The sequence below is a fragment of the Paralichthys olivaceus genome, chromosome 3, assembly GCF_024713975.1.
Source record: "Paralichthys olivaceus isolate ysfri-2021 chromosome 3, ASM2471397v2, whole genome shotgun sequence".
Lineage (NCBI taxonomy): Eukaryota > Metazoa > Chordata > Actinopteri > Pleuronectiformes > Paralichthyidae > Paralichthys > Paralichthys olivaceus.
The window spans coordinates 502550-513439 of record NC_091095.1 but is presented as its reverse complement, the minus strand read 5'-3'; the positions used below and the strand labels follow the sequence as shown (position 1 = coordinate 513439).

The following is a 10890-nucleotide window of genomic DNA, read 5'->3' as shown; positions in this document are numbered from 1 at the left end:
CCTCCTCCTCTTCCTCCTCTTTCTCCTCCTCCTCTTCTTACTTCTGCGTCTCCTTCAAGGTTCTTCAAACACGGTCGAGATTTAAAGCGTCTGATCTTTAAATATGATTTTATCTCCCTGCTGAGGAGACATTTACTCTGACAGGTCCACGTCTCCCCTGAGGAGGAAACTTACCCTCCTCCCCCTCCTCCTCTTCCTCCTCCCCCTCCTCCTCCTCCTCCTCCTCCTCTCTTATTATCTCCTGTCATCTCTCCTCCACATCCTCTCACCTCTCTTTCACTCCTCTTTTCTTCTTCACCTCATTTCTCCTGCTCCCTCCTGTTCGTCCCCGATGATACTTACTGTGATTTACAGTGTGTGTGTGTGTGTGTGTGTGTGTGTGTGTGTGTGTGAGTGTGTGTGTGTGTGTGAGTGTGAGTGTGAGTGTGTGTGTGTGTGTGTGTGTGTGTGTGTGTGTGAGTGTGAGTGTGAGTGTGTGTGTGTGTGTGTGTGTGTTACAGTTTCTCCGTCACATAATCACATCGTCTCCTGTTGGTGATAAAATGTTTTTTATCAAACTTTGAGTGAAACATTTTTGTGTTTCCACAGATACAATGATCGTCCACACACACACACTCACACACAAACACACACACACAAACATACACACACACACTCACATAAACACACACACAGACACACACACACAGATGTGTGTTATCAGTAAAGTTACTTCCTTTGTGTCGTTCCGACTGATGTAGCTGTAATTTCATGCCTTCTGTGTTTCCTAGATGCTGTGTGTGTGTGTGTGTTAATGTGTGTGTGTGTGTGTGTGTGTGCGTGTGTTTGTGTGTGTCTGTGTGTTTATGTGTGTGTGTGTGTGTGTGTTAATTAATTAATTAAATAATAAATGATATTAAACCACTCAGAGCTGCAGTTCCTCTCCTGTCCACTAGACGCTGCTGTGGTCAGACTGATTGAAGAAAACAAATTAATTAATTTTATTCAAAGTAAATTTGCAGCTTGAACAAGTTGTTAATAGACCTTCAAAATAAAAGACCTGAGCACATGATTATAACACAAACAGATTTCAACATGTGAACTGAAATCAGATGTTTGTCAGAGTGAAGATTTACTGACGGACTCAAACTGAACCTGGTCATGTGACGTCATATAGGTCAACATGTGTGTGTTCTTGTATTACTCATGTTGTTGGGACATCACACCATGAGGTCCCCATCATGTACGAGCTGATTGGATGACGCAGACGTGAAACTTCAGCTGCTGACGGTTAAAATGATTTTAACTGAACGAGGAGGAAAATACATAAAGTCAAACATATCGAAAAATAAAAGAATTCAGTGTCTGAGGAAAGTTAATTAGAAACAAGTGAAAGTTAATTTTGAGATGAATGAGAATCTGATAGTTTTCATTTCAAAACAAGAAAAAATAGAAAAATCTAACGTCTCACAGCTCCGTGGAGACGTGGGTCAGAGGAAGAAGACGGAGGAAACCGCTGTGACAGTTTAAAGTTTGTGTCCTGCTCATATACTGATTCATAAATACTGATAATACAGATCAATACTGATACAGAGAAATAATTAACAGCCACATTTAAAAGAACAGGCGGCTTCAAACTGAACGAGGGTCAGGATTTAAATAAATTATTAATATTTACATGAATTCAGAAAATCAGTCGTGTAGATCAACACAAAGACAAACTTTATTTACAAAGTCTCATGGGAAAATCTGCTTAAATAACACAACAGCAGTGAAACAATATGTTACAGCCAAAGTCACGAAATAGTTTCTATAATACATAAAGTTCAAACAGCTGGACAGATGTGGGGAAATAACTGTGACCTAAAGTGACGAAACATCTGTGACCTTTGTAAAATCAAAAGATTTCAGCAGAGATGATGTGAAACTAACGAGTGAAGATCATATAACAGAAAAAAACTGTAATGTTCCTTTAAATGATAGAGAGAGAGAGAGAGAGAGAGAGAGAGAGAGAGAGAGAGAGAGAGAGGGAGAGAGAGAGAGAGAGGGAGAGATCTTTAATTGTAGGAGCTCGTCTTAATTTACATGTTTGTCGTTTTATCACTTAAATGTTTTATAAAGACGACAGAGCCGACACGTTTGTGGGTCACATGTTCAGAGCAGAGCTTGTTCATTGGTTCACCTCCTGCTCACTGTTGTTTCTGATCCATGAATATTAAGAAGAAGAAGGTTTGGTTGTTTACTCCAGGGTTCCTGGTGCGTTTACAGCGACCGGTGAGGGTTCCTGTACGTCTGGTTGGTGATGGAGAGGCGGGTCAGCCGAGCACCGTAATAATCCACAATGTAGTTTGATCCGTCTGCTGGACCCACAATCTGCAGGAGGACACACAACAACACAACAGGTGAGTGAAACACAAACACAGCTGAGCACCTGAGACTTGGACTCTGAGGATTTCAGGTTCGTTTAAAGAATCAAGAGTGACGAGAGAACAACACATCAACAAACTGACAATCAACATTAGAAATGAACTTTAGTTTCTGAAATAAGTTTTTTAATTGAGTTCCCAGCTTTTTGATGATGTCAGAATAAAAATTTTTTTCCATCAATCCAACATTTTTGTTTTCTGCTGTGTGACGATGATTAAAACATTTTCATGTGTACAAATTTAAATCTCAACCAACAACTCAAAGACGACAGAGTTTTTTACATCTAATGATTTCAGTCTGAGTTGAGTGGATTGTTTCTCTTGGGTTTTATTTTAAAGACTCTGAGGTTTGATCCGTCATGTTCAGGTGAAAAGGCCGTTCATCTGAACATCTGTCCATTGCTGCTCCTCTTCACCTCCTCCTGATGGATCCACAGACTCTGAAACACTTCAACAGGAGGGAGGGATTCGTCCCCTCAGCTCCCGTCTCCCTCACTCCATCCGTTCTCCTCCGTTCTCTCTGCTTCCATTTCAAAGTGTCAAGCATCATTCATCCTGACGCAGCGCTGCTCGATGGATGAGCGTAAATAATAATCAGAAGGCCGACGCCTGTTTATTCACACCCCTCCCCCCCCCGACTGAGCAGTTAGTGTTAAATTATGAGGCTGATGTCGAGGAGGAACTCTTCATCACACGAGTCACGACAGGAAACCACGACTGAGCATCTGTGTTTGACCAACAAACGTTTAAATGGCTGAGTCTCAGGAAACTCGACTGAACTCGAGCTTCAGTGTTTAAATGAAATTTTAATTCATTGTCTGAGTTTCGTGTTTTTAACGTCTGGTTTGGTTCAGTTCAGTGAAATGTGACGAAGAAAAGCAGCAAATCAAATTATCAAAATACTAATTATGCTAATTGTTTCTTGTGTTGATCAACCAATCGATTCAGTTCTACTTTGAACTATTGATCAATTATCAGAATAGATTCACATTAATTAGGTTTTTCACTTTCTTCTGACTTTGTGCGTTTGTTCACTGAGTGGGTGTCGACCAGGTACCTGAACAGGGGGCGGGGACTCACCTGCATGGCGATCAGTATGAAGTCAATCAATGTGCCAATTCCACAGAAACCAACGGTACAGAACTTCAAGAGTCCTGAGACAGAGGAGGAGAAAAGTCCAGGTGAGTCTGAACGAATGAACGAACGAACGAACGAACTCTTGTCTCAGAGTCTGTGATCGGACACAGAGAAGATAATTCAGTGATAAAACAGATTCAACATCTCTGAGTTAAACAACAAATCTCATAAAGGTCGAGTTGTTTTAGACGTTTTAACATTGTGGGTCGGCTCACTCTCGTCTTTAACGTTAGATTTCATTGAGCCTAGCCTCGCTACTGTGGTGCAGTGTTTCCCATTAATTACCAATACAATCAAATAAAGTCAGTGAGCTGGTGAAACATCCAGAATGGTTTTACCATCCCCCTTTCTGTGTTATGTTTAAAACAAACCAACCAGTCGTGTGGTTGGTGGAAAAGTTATGTAATCGGTATGTGCCTAATCAGCTGTCTCAACCCTAACCAACTCATACATGATTAAATCAGCTTCAGCTCCATGTGTCACATTCTTCATGGGCCTAAAATATAAAAACATAAAGTTAGAATAAAAAAATTAAATGTCCTGATTGAGCTAACCCTGGGGTCATTCCTCAGGCGCCACCTTCAGGACAAATGATGCTTATTCAGCTCCACTAATTGTCCGACTGTGAAGAGAAATCTTCAGGATTTGTTCTTATTGTGTGTGCTGCCTGAAGGGGGCGCTAACAGGACTTCACACTCATCTCGTTCTTCTGTGCTTGTTTGTTTTCTTTCACAAAGCTGAGATAAATCTGACTTGGCCCAGCGCCGGCCGACCTGAGCCGGCGTGCAGCCTCCTAAACGTAACCACTTCTACAATTTAGCTGGTTTTTTACAAAATTGTCTGTGGACCAGCTGTTCTCTGGAGCCGCCTCTCAGCTCATCTGCTCCGCCCCCCCTGTTGCTACGATACCAGACCTGCTAAATACCTTCATACTGAAACCACACGAGTCACTTTCATGTTTCTATCAGACTGAACCTGTAAATGGTTGAGTTCTGTGTTGTGTTCATTCATTAATCCTGAGTCTGAGCTCCATCATCTCAGTTATTATCATCACTGATTATTATTTTCAGTCTGAATGAAACTGGAGCTTCTTGTTGTTTCTGACACATCAGTGTTTTATCACAGTTATTATATTAGTTAAAAAACTTCACTTCCTCAGAGACTGACTAGTTGATAGGAACTGTGTGTGTGTGTGTGTGTGTGTGTGTGTGTGTGTGTGTGTACCTAAAGCAGGATATCCCAGGTAGAAGCGATCTGCTCCGATCCAGCCCAGAAACAGAGACAGAGCCACGGCCACTTTGTAGGAATAACCACTCCTGAGAGAAAGCAGATGATTCTCAGACATGAGTTTCAATAATGAATGAAAATAAAATGATAACAATAATTTAATGAGCACAAATCGATCGGGTTTCTACCGATCAGGATTTAAAACTAAGACAACCACAGAGAGTGTAGCTCCGTCACTGTCACACAGGTGGAAGAATGAGGGAAGCAAACACGAGGCTCGTACTTTTGATCTTAAGTTCAAGTCAAAGACAGGAAATAAAAAAACTAGATTATGATATTTATTGTGAGTGATTCATGTGACAGGAAGTTATTAACTTCACTTCCTCAGTGACTGACTAGTTGATAGGAACTGTGTGTGTGTGTGTGTGTGTGTGTGTGTGTGTGTGTGTGTGTGTGTGTGTGTGTGTGAACACTCACACGTTCCTGCAGGAGATGGTTTTGTTGAAGCCCACCTCCTTCCCACTGAACCTGAACTCTGTCCCATTAGAGAGTCGACAGCTGATGTTGGGAGCAGGGAGACACTCCACTGAACACACACACACACACACACACACACACACACACACACACACACACAGCTGGTTGTGAGGTTTAGGACTGTGTTGTACAGTGTAAACCAGTGTCACACTCACGGTCACACTCACCCCACGCTGTCGTGTCCCTGCAGTTCTCTGGCTCCTGAGTGGCTTCATCGATCTTTGGACCATTACACAAATACATGAGAAGAGTGAAGGAGTCCAACACAACAGTAACACAACAACCACACATCCTAACCCGTGACACAAATACACAACAACAACACAATCCACCTGACAGTAACAAAACCTGACCCGTTACACAGACACGAGAGTAAAGAGTCCAACACAACAACACAACCGACATAACAACACAACCGACATAACAACACAACAACACAACCGACATAACAACATGACAGCATACAACACCTACACAAGCTAAAGCAACAATAACACAACCTGACTCTAATATACACATCATAACATTGTAGTTACACACACACACACACACACACACACACACACACACACACACAGTAATAACAGTATTTAGCCGTTAGCCGGTTAGCTTAGCCTCAGTGAGCTAACAGCGGTGGGTCGGATACTGTCCGAGCCGCAGCTCCTCGCAGCTCCGGGTGTCCTCGGTCAGAACCTGATTAAAGTGGAAACACACAGAGAAGAACAGCAGAGGCCACAGCCCGGAGAACCAGGAGAACCCGGAGAACCCGGAGAACCCGGAGCACCAGGAGAACCCGGAGAACCCGGAGCCTGAACACAACACAGACGTCCTGGAGGACGCCATGACTGAGGCTGTCACGTGACACGATGCTGCGTTCAACGTGGTAAATAAGAATCTGACAGGAGACCGCTGACAGGAGACATGATGTTCAACGTTGAGTCAGATTTCACTTCCTTCATCTCTAAACTTTACATTCTCACTCTTTCATTTTAAAATCACACACTAGTGTAACTGGATTTCATCATTGTTTTGAATTCATTGTGATGTTAATGTGTCTTCACAGTTAATATAATGTTACTGCAGAAAGATCTGTGTAGTACTTTAAAATCTTTGATTTGTTTTGGTATTTTAACAGTTGACTCTGTTGTTTTTTGTGTAAAACTATTTGTATAAATATTAACAAATATTTTACCATAAGTCATTAATTATTATTGATAATATAGATAAAATCACACATATCTTCCAAACATCATGGGACCAAGATTGTTGGATGAATAATTCTATAATACACACACAAATAAAAGAACATGTATATTTATACTGAGTAAATACTCATTCATTCTCCTCCTCCGTTGTTTCATTTATACCTGAAGATTAGCAGTTTGTTCTCACTTCTTCAGCATTATTACTAAATTATTATAAATATCTGTTTGAAGATGTTGGACAGTAAATTGACTAGAATAAGATTGATAACACTAATTCATAAAGTTAAGGGTTTTGCGAGTTTAGTTTGATTGATGTTTATTTTCATGAATGAACATTAAATCAAGTAGAAAATATTTCATATTCCTCAGTTTCTCTTCATTTTATTCCTGGTTTTGTGCTTTTCATTTTCACATCTCATTTCATTGAGCTGACAACATGAACCGTGAACAAACCAGAACAAGAATCAGGTCAGTGCTGTCCATGTGTTGGCCTCGATGCGTCAGAGGATAAACTGGTTAATAGAGATGAACTAAGAACACAGAAGCAGAGTCAGAGTCATGAAGTAGAAACAGAAACTTAAAGAAACTTAAAGAAACTTTATGAAACTTTCTGAAACTTTCTGAAACTTTCTGAAACTTTCTGAAACTTTATGAAACTTTCTGAAACTTTCTGAAACTTTCTGAAAATAAGAACCGATAAACATCAGAGTTGAGTAGGAGTATGTCCGCCTGCCCTGAACGCATCATTAGAGCGGCTCTCCTGGCGGACTCAGCCCAGTTGAGGTGAATCTTCTCCGGGTTCAGAACCGTCCGGAGGTCGCTCTGCTCCCGGTTCTCCGGTTGTCCGGTTCCCCTCCGCCGCGGCTCGTCCACGGATCCTCGTCCCGTAACGACGCGACACTTTCCACGTAGAGTTCAGGAAGCTAAGTTAGCATGCTAGCAGGCAGCGGAGGGTGTGTGTGTTGTGTGTCGGTGCAGTTGTGTCGCTGATGGAGGAGAAGTTGTGTGTTTTCAGACAAGAGGACAAAGTTTGGACTCGTCAGGACAAAAGGTGAGTTTTTAAAATGTCTCCGCTTTTTCATCTGTCAACTTTCATTCACCTGTTGATCTGTGGACGGAGAGACACCACACTACTGCTGAGTGTGTACACGATACACACGATACACACAATACACACGATACACACAATACACACGATACAACTACACAACTGCTGTGTTGATTACAGTCTAGAGCCCCCCCTCCCCCCTCTGAGTTTCACTTCCTGCTTTTCTCAGGTGAGGTCACAGGTGAGTTTCTCTTCACACGCGCTCAGTTTCAGTCTCGTTGTGTGTGTGTGTGTGTGTAAGAGAGAGAGTGTGAGAGAGAGAGAGTGTGAATGAGAGTGTGTATGTAAGAGAGAGAGAGAGTGAGTGAGTGTGTGTGTGTGTGTGTGAGAGAGAGAGTGAGAGTAAGAGAGAAAGTGTGTGTGTGTGTGTGTGTGTGTGTGTGCGCATGTGTGTATTAGAGAGAGAGACTGAGGATAGTCTGATGTGGAGCCTGTCACCTGAACGCATCACAGATTCTCAACATGTCAGTGTGATCATTAATAAACTGATCATGATCAATATTTACTGCGACTGAATAATGTCTGTGGTTGAGCTTTGTCTCTTTGTGTCTTTCTGGCTGTCTGTGTCTCTCGTTGTCCCTTCGTCCCCTGACAGCGTCTCTATGAATCAGACTCATCATCTATTTGTAATAAAAGTGAATTCTTTTCTTCTTTGATAGAAAGAAGATGTTTGAAAACGTCCTGACAGGTAAAAATCTCTCTTCACAATAATACACGGTGATAAAGATGTCATCATTCAGACACAGTTTACATTGTGTGTCTGTGTGTGTGTCTGTGTGTGTGTCTGTGTGTGTGTCTGTGTGTGTGTGTCTGTGTGTGTCTGTGTGTGTGTCTGTGTGTGTCTGTGTGTGTGTCTGTGTGTGTGTGTCTGTGTGTGTCTGTGTGTGTGTCTGTGTGTGTCCGTGTGTGTGTCTGTGTGTGTCTGTGTGTGTGTCCGTGTGTGTGTGTCTGTGTGTGTCTGTGTGTGTGTCTGTGTGTGTGTCTGTGTGTGTGTGTCTGTGTGTGTCTGTGTGTGTGTCTGTGTGTGTCCGTGTGTGTGTCTGTGTGTCTGTGTGTGTCTGTGTGTGTGTCTGTGTGTGTCCGTGTGTGTGTCTGTGTGTGTGTCTGTGTGTGTCCGTGTGTGTGTCTGTTTGTGTGTCTGTGTGTGTGTCCGTGTGTCTGTGTGTGTGTCTGTGTGTGTCTGTGTGTGTCTGTGTCTGTGTGTGTGTGTCCTCAGTGTCCTCGGCCGAGCGGCAGCAGGTTCTTGGAGCTCTGGACCGTCTTCACTCTAAACTGGTCCAGAAGGAAGAGTGGACTCACAGTGACACTGTGGGGAACCTGAGGGAGACGCTGCAGAGTCCTCTGTTCAACCACATCCTGACACTGCAGCACTCCATCAAGCAGCTGAGACACCAGGTGAGACTACTGACCACAGACCACTGACATGACCACAGACATGACCACAGACCACTGACATGACCACTGACATGACCACTGACCACAGACATGACCACAGACATGACCACAGACATGACCACTGACATGACCACAGACATGACCACAGACATGACCACAGACATGACCACTGACCACTGACATGACCACTGACCACAGACATGACCACAGACATGACCACAGACATGACCACAGACATGACCACAGACCACTGACATGACCACAGACATGACCACAGACATGACCACAGACATGACCACTGACCACTGACATGACCACAGACATGACCACAGACCACTGACATGACCACAGACATGACCACTGACCACTGACATGACCACAGACATGACCACAGACATGACCACAGACATGACCACAGACATGACCACAGACCACAGACATGACCACAGACCACAGACATGACCACAGACATGACCACTGACATGACCACTGACATGACCACAGACATGACCACAGACATGACCACAGACATGACTACAGACATGACCACAGACCACTGACATGACCACAGACATGACCACAGACATGACCACAGACCACTGACATGACCACAGACATGACCACTGACATAACCACAGACCACAGACATGACCACTGACATGACCACAGACCACTGACATGACCACAGACATGACCACAGACCACTGACATGACCACAGACCACAGACATGACCACAGACAGGATCACAGACATGACCACAGACTACAGACATGACCACAGACATGACCACAGACCACTGACATGACCACAGACATGACCACAGACATGACCACAGACCACTGACATGACCACTGACATGACCACAGACCACTGACATGACCACTGACATGACCACAGACATGACCACAGACATGACCACAGACCACTGACATGACCACAGACATGACCACAGACCACTGACATGACCACAGACCACTGACATGACCACAGACATGACCACAGACCACTGACATGACCACTGACATGACCACTGACATGACCACAGACCACTGACATGACCACTGACATGACCACAGACATGACCACAGACCACTGACATGACCACAGACCACTGACATGACCACAGACATTACCACAGACATGACCACAGACCACTGACATGACCACTGACATGACCACAGACCACTGACATGACCACTGACATGACCACTGACATGACCACAGACATGACCACAGACATGACCACAGACATGACCACAGACCACTGACATGACCACAGACATGACCACAGACCACTGACATGACCACAGACCACTGACATGACCACTGACATGACCACTGACATGACCACAGACATGACCACAGACCACTGACATGACCACAGACCACAGACATGACCACAGACATGACCACAGACATGACCACAGACATGATCACTGACAACACCACAGACATGATCACTGACAACACCACAGACGTGTGTGCGTGTGCGCAGCTGAGACTATCAGAAATGAAACAGGAAGTTAGACTTTCACAATAAAGCTTTGTCAAGTAACCGGCTGAGATTCGATGGAAACATTAACTTTATTATAAATAATTATAACTTTAAAGAAAACTCAAATAAAACCAAACATGTGGAACTCAAACTCAGAACTTAAAAATAATTCATTCTGTTTTCAAACCAGCGACATGAACACTTTGTGCTGAAGGCTCGACACGTCGTCGATGGCGTCCAGCTGCTGCAGGTTTGAGCTTAAAGACAAAACACGTCCAGACGAGCTGAAGTCGACGGTGAAGAGCTGAAGAGTTTTATCTGCTCGCAGAGATCAGTGCAGGTGAATCAGAGCTGAAGAGTTTTATCTGCTCGCAGAGATC

At 43.6% G+C, this 10890-nt stretch overlaps 2 protein-coding genes across 7 annotated transcripts in view; one reads left to right on the top strand and one right to left on the bottom strand.

Moving 5' to 3' along the window:
- Nucleotides 1-1684: 1684 nt before the first annotated feature.
- On the bottom strand, nucleotides 1685-6175 carry tm2d1 (TM2 domain containing 1). Its single transcript, XM_020110623.2, has 6 exons — nucleotides 5953-6175; nucleotides 5474-5547; nucleotides 5247-5355; nucleotides 4767-4858; nucleotides 3486-3559; nucleotides 1685-2352 (listed from the first exon to the last, which is right to left on the bottom strand). Exons 1-6 carry the CDS (start codon nucleotides 6147-6149, stop codon nucleotides 2242-2244), a joined length of 657 nt encoding a protein of 218 aa, XP_019966182.2. The 5' UTR covers nucleotides 6150-6175; the 3' UTR covers nucleotides 1685-2241.
- Nucleotides 6176-7235: 1060 nt separating this feature from the next.
- patj (PATJ crumbs cell polarity complex component) overlaps nucleotides 7236-10890 on the top strand; it is a 56162-nt gene continuing 52507 nt past the window's right edge. For all 6 annotated transcript variants that reach the window (XM_069519982.1, XM_069519992.1, XM_069520006.1 and 3 more), the window contains exons 1-3: nucleotides 7236-7562; nucleotides 8279-8307; nucleotides 8836-9014. In XM_069519982.1, coding sequence (XP_069376083.1) covers nucleotides 7501-7562; nucleotides 8279-8307; nucleotides 8836-9014 — 270 coding nt within the window. In that variant the 5' untranslated portion in view covers nucleotides 7236-7500. The remainder of the gene's footprint in view (nucleotides 7563-8278; nucleotides 8308-8835; nucleotides 9015-10890) is intronic.

Bases quoted from the DNA above. Each gene is read 5' to 3' on its own strand.
- tm2d1 (XM_020110623.2), bottom strand. From the start codon at position 6,149: ATGGCGTCCTCCAGGACGTCTGTGTTGTGTTCAGGCTCCGGGTTCTCC. The intron at 5,356-5,473 runs GTGAGTGTGACC...GTGTGTGTTCAG, and splicing joins CAGGGACACGACAGCGTGGG to TGGAGTGTCTCCCTGCTCCC. The intron at 2,353-3,485 runs GTGAGTCCCCGC...GTCCTCCTGCAG, and splicing joins TCATACTGATCGCCATGCAG to ATTGTGGGTCCAGCAGACGG.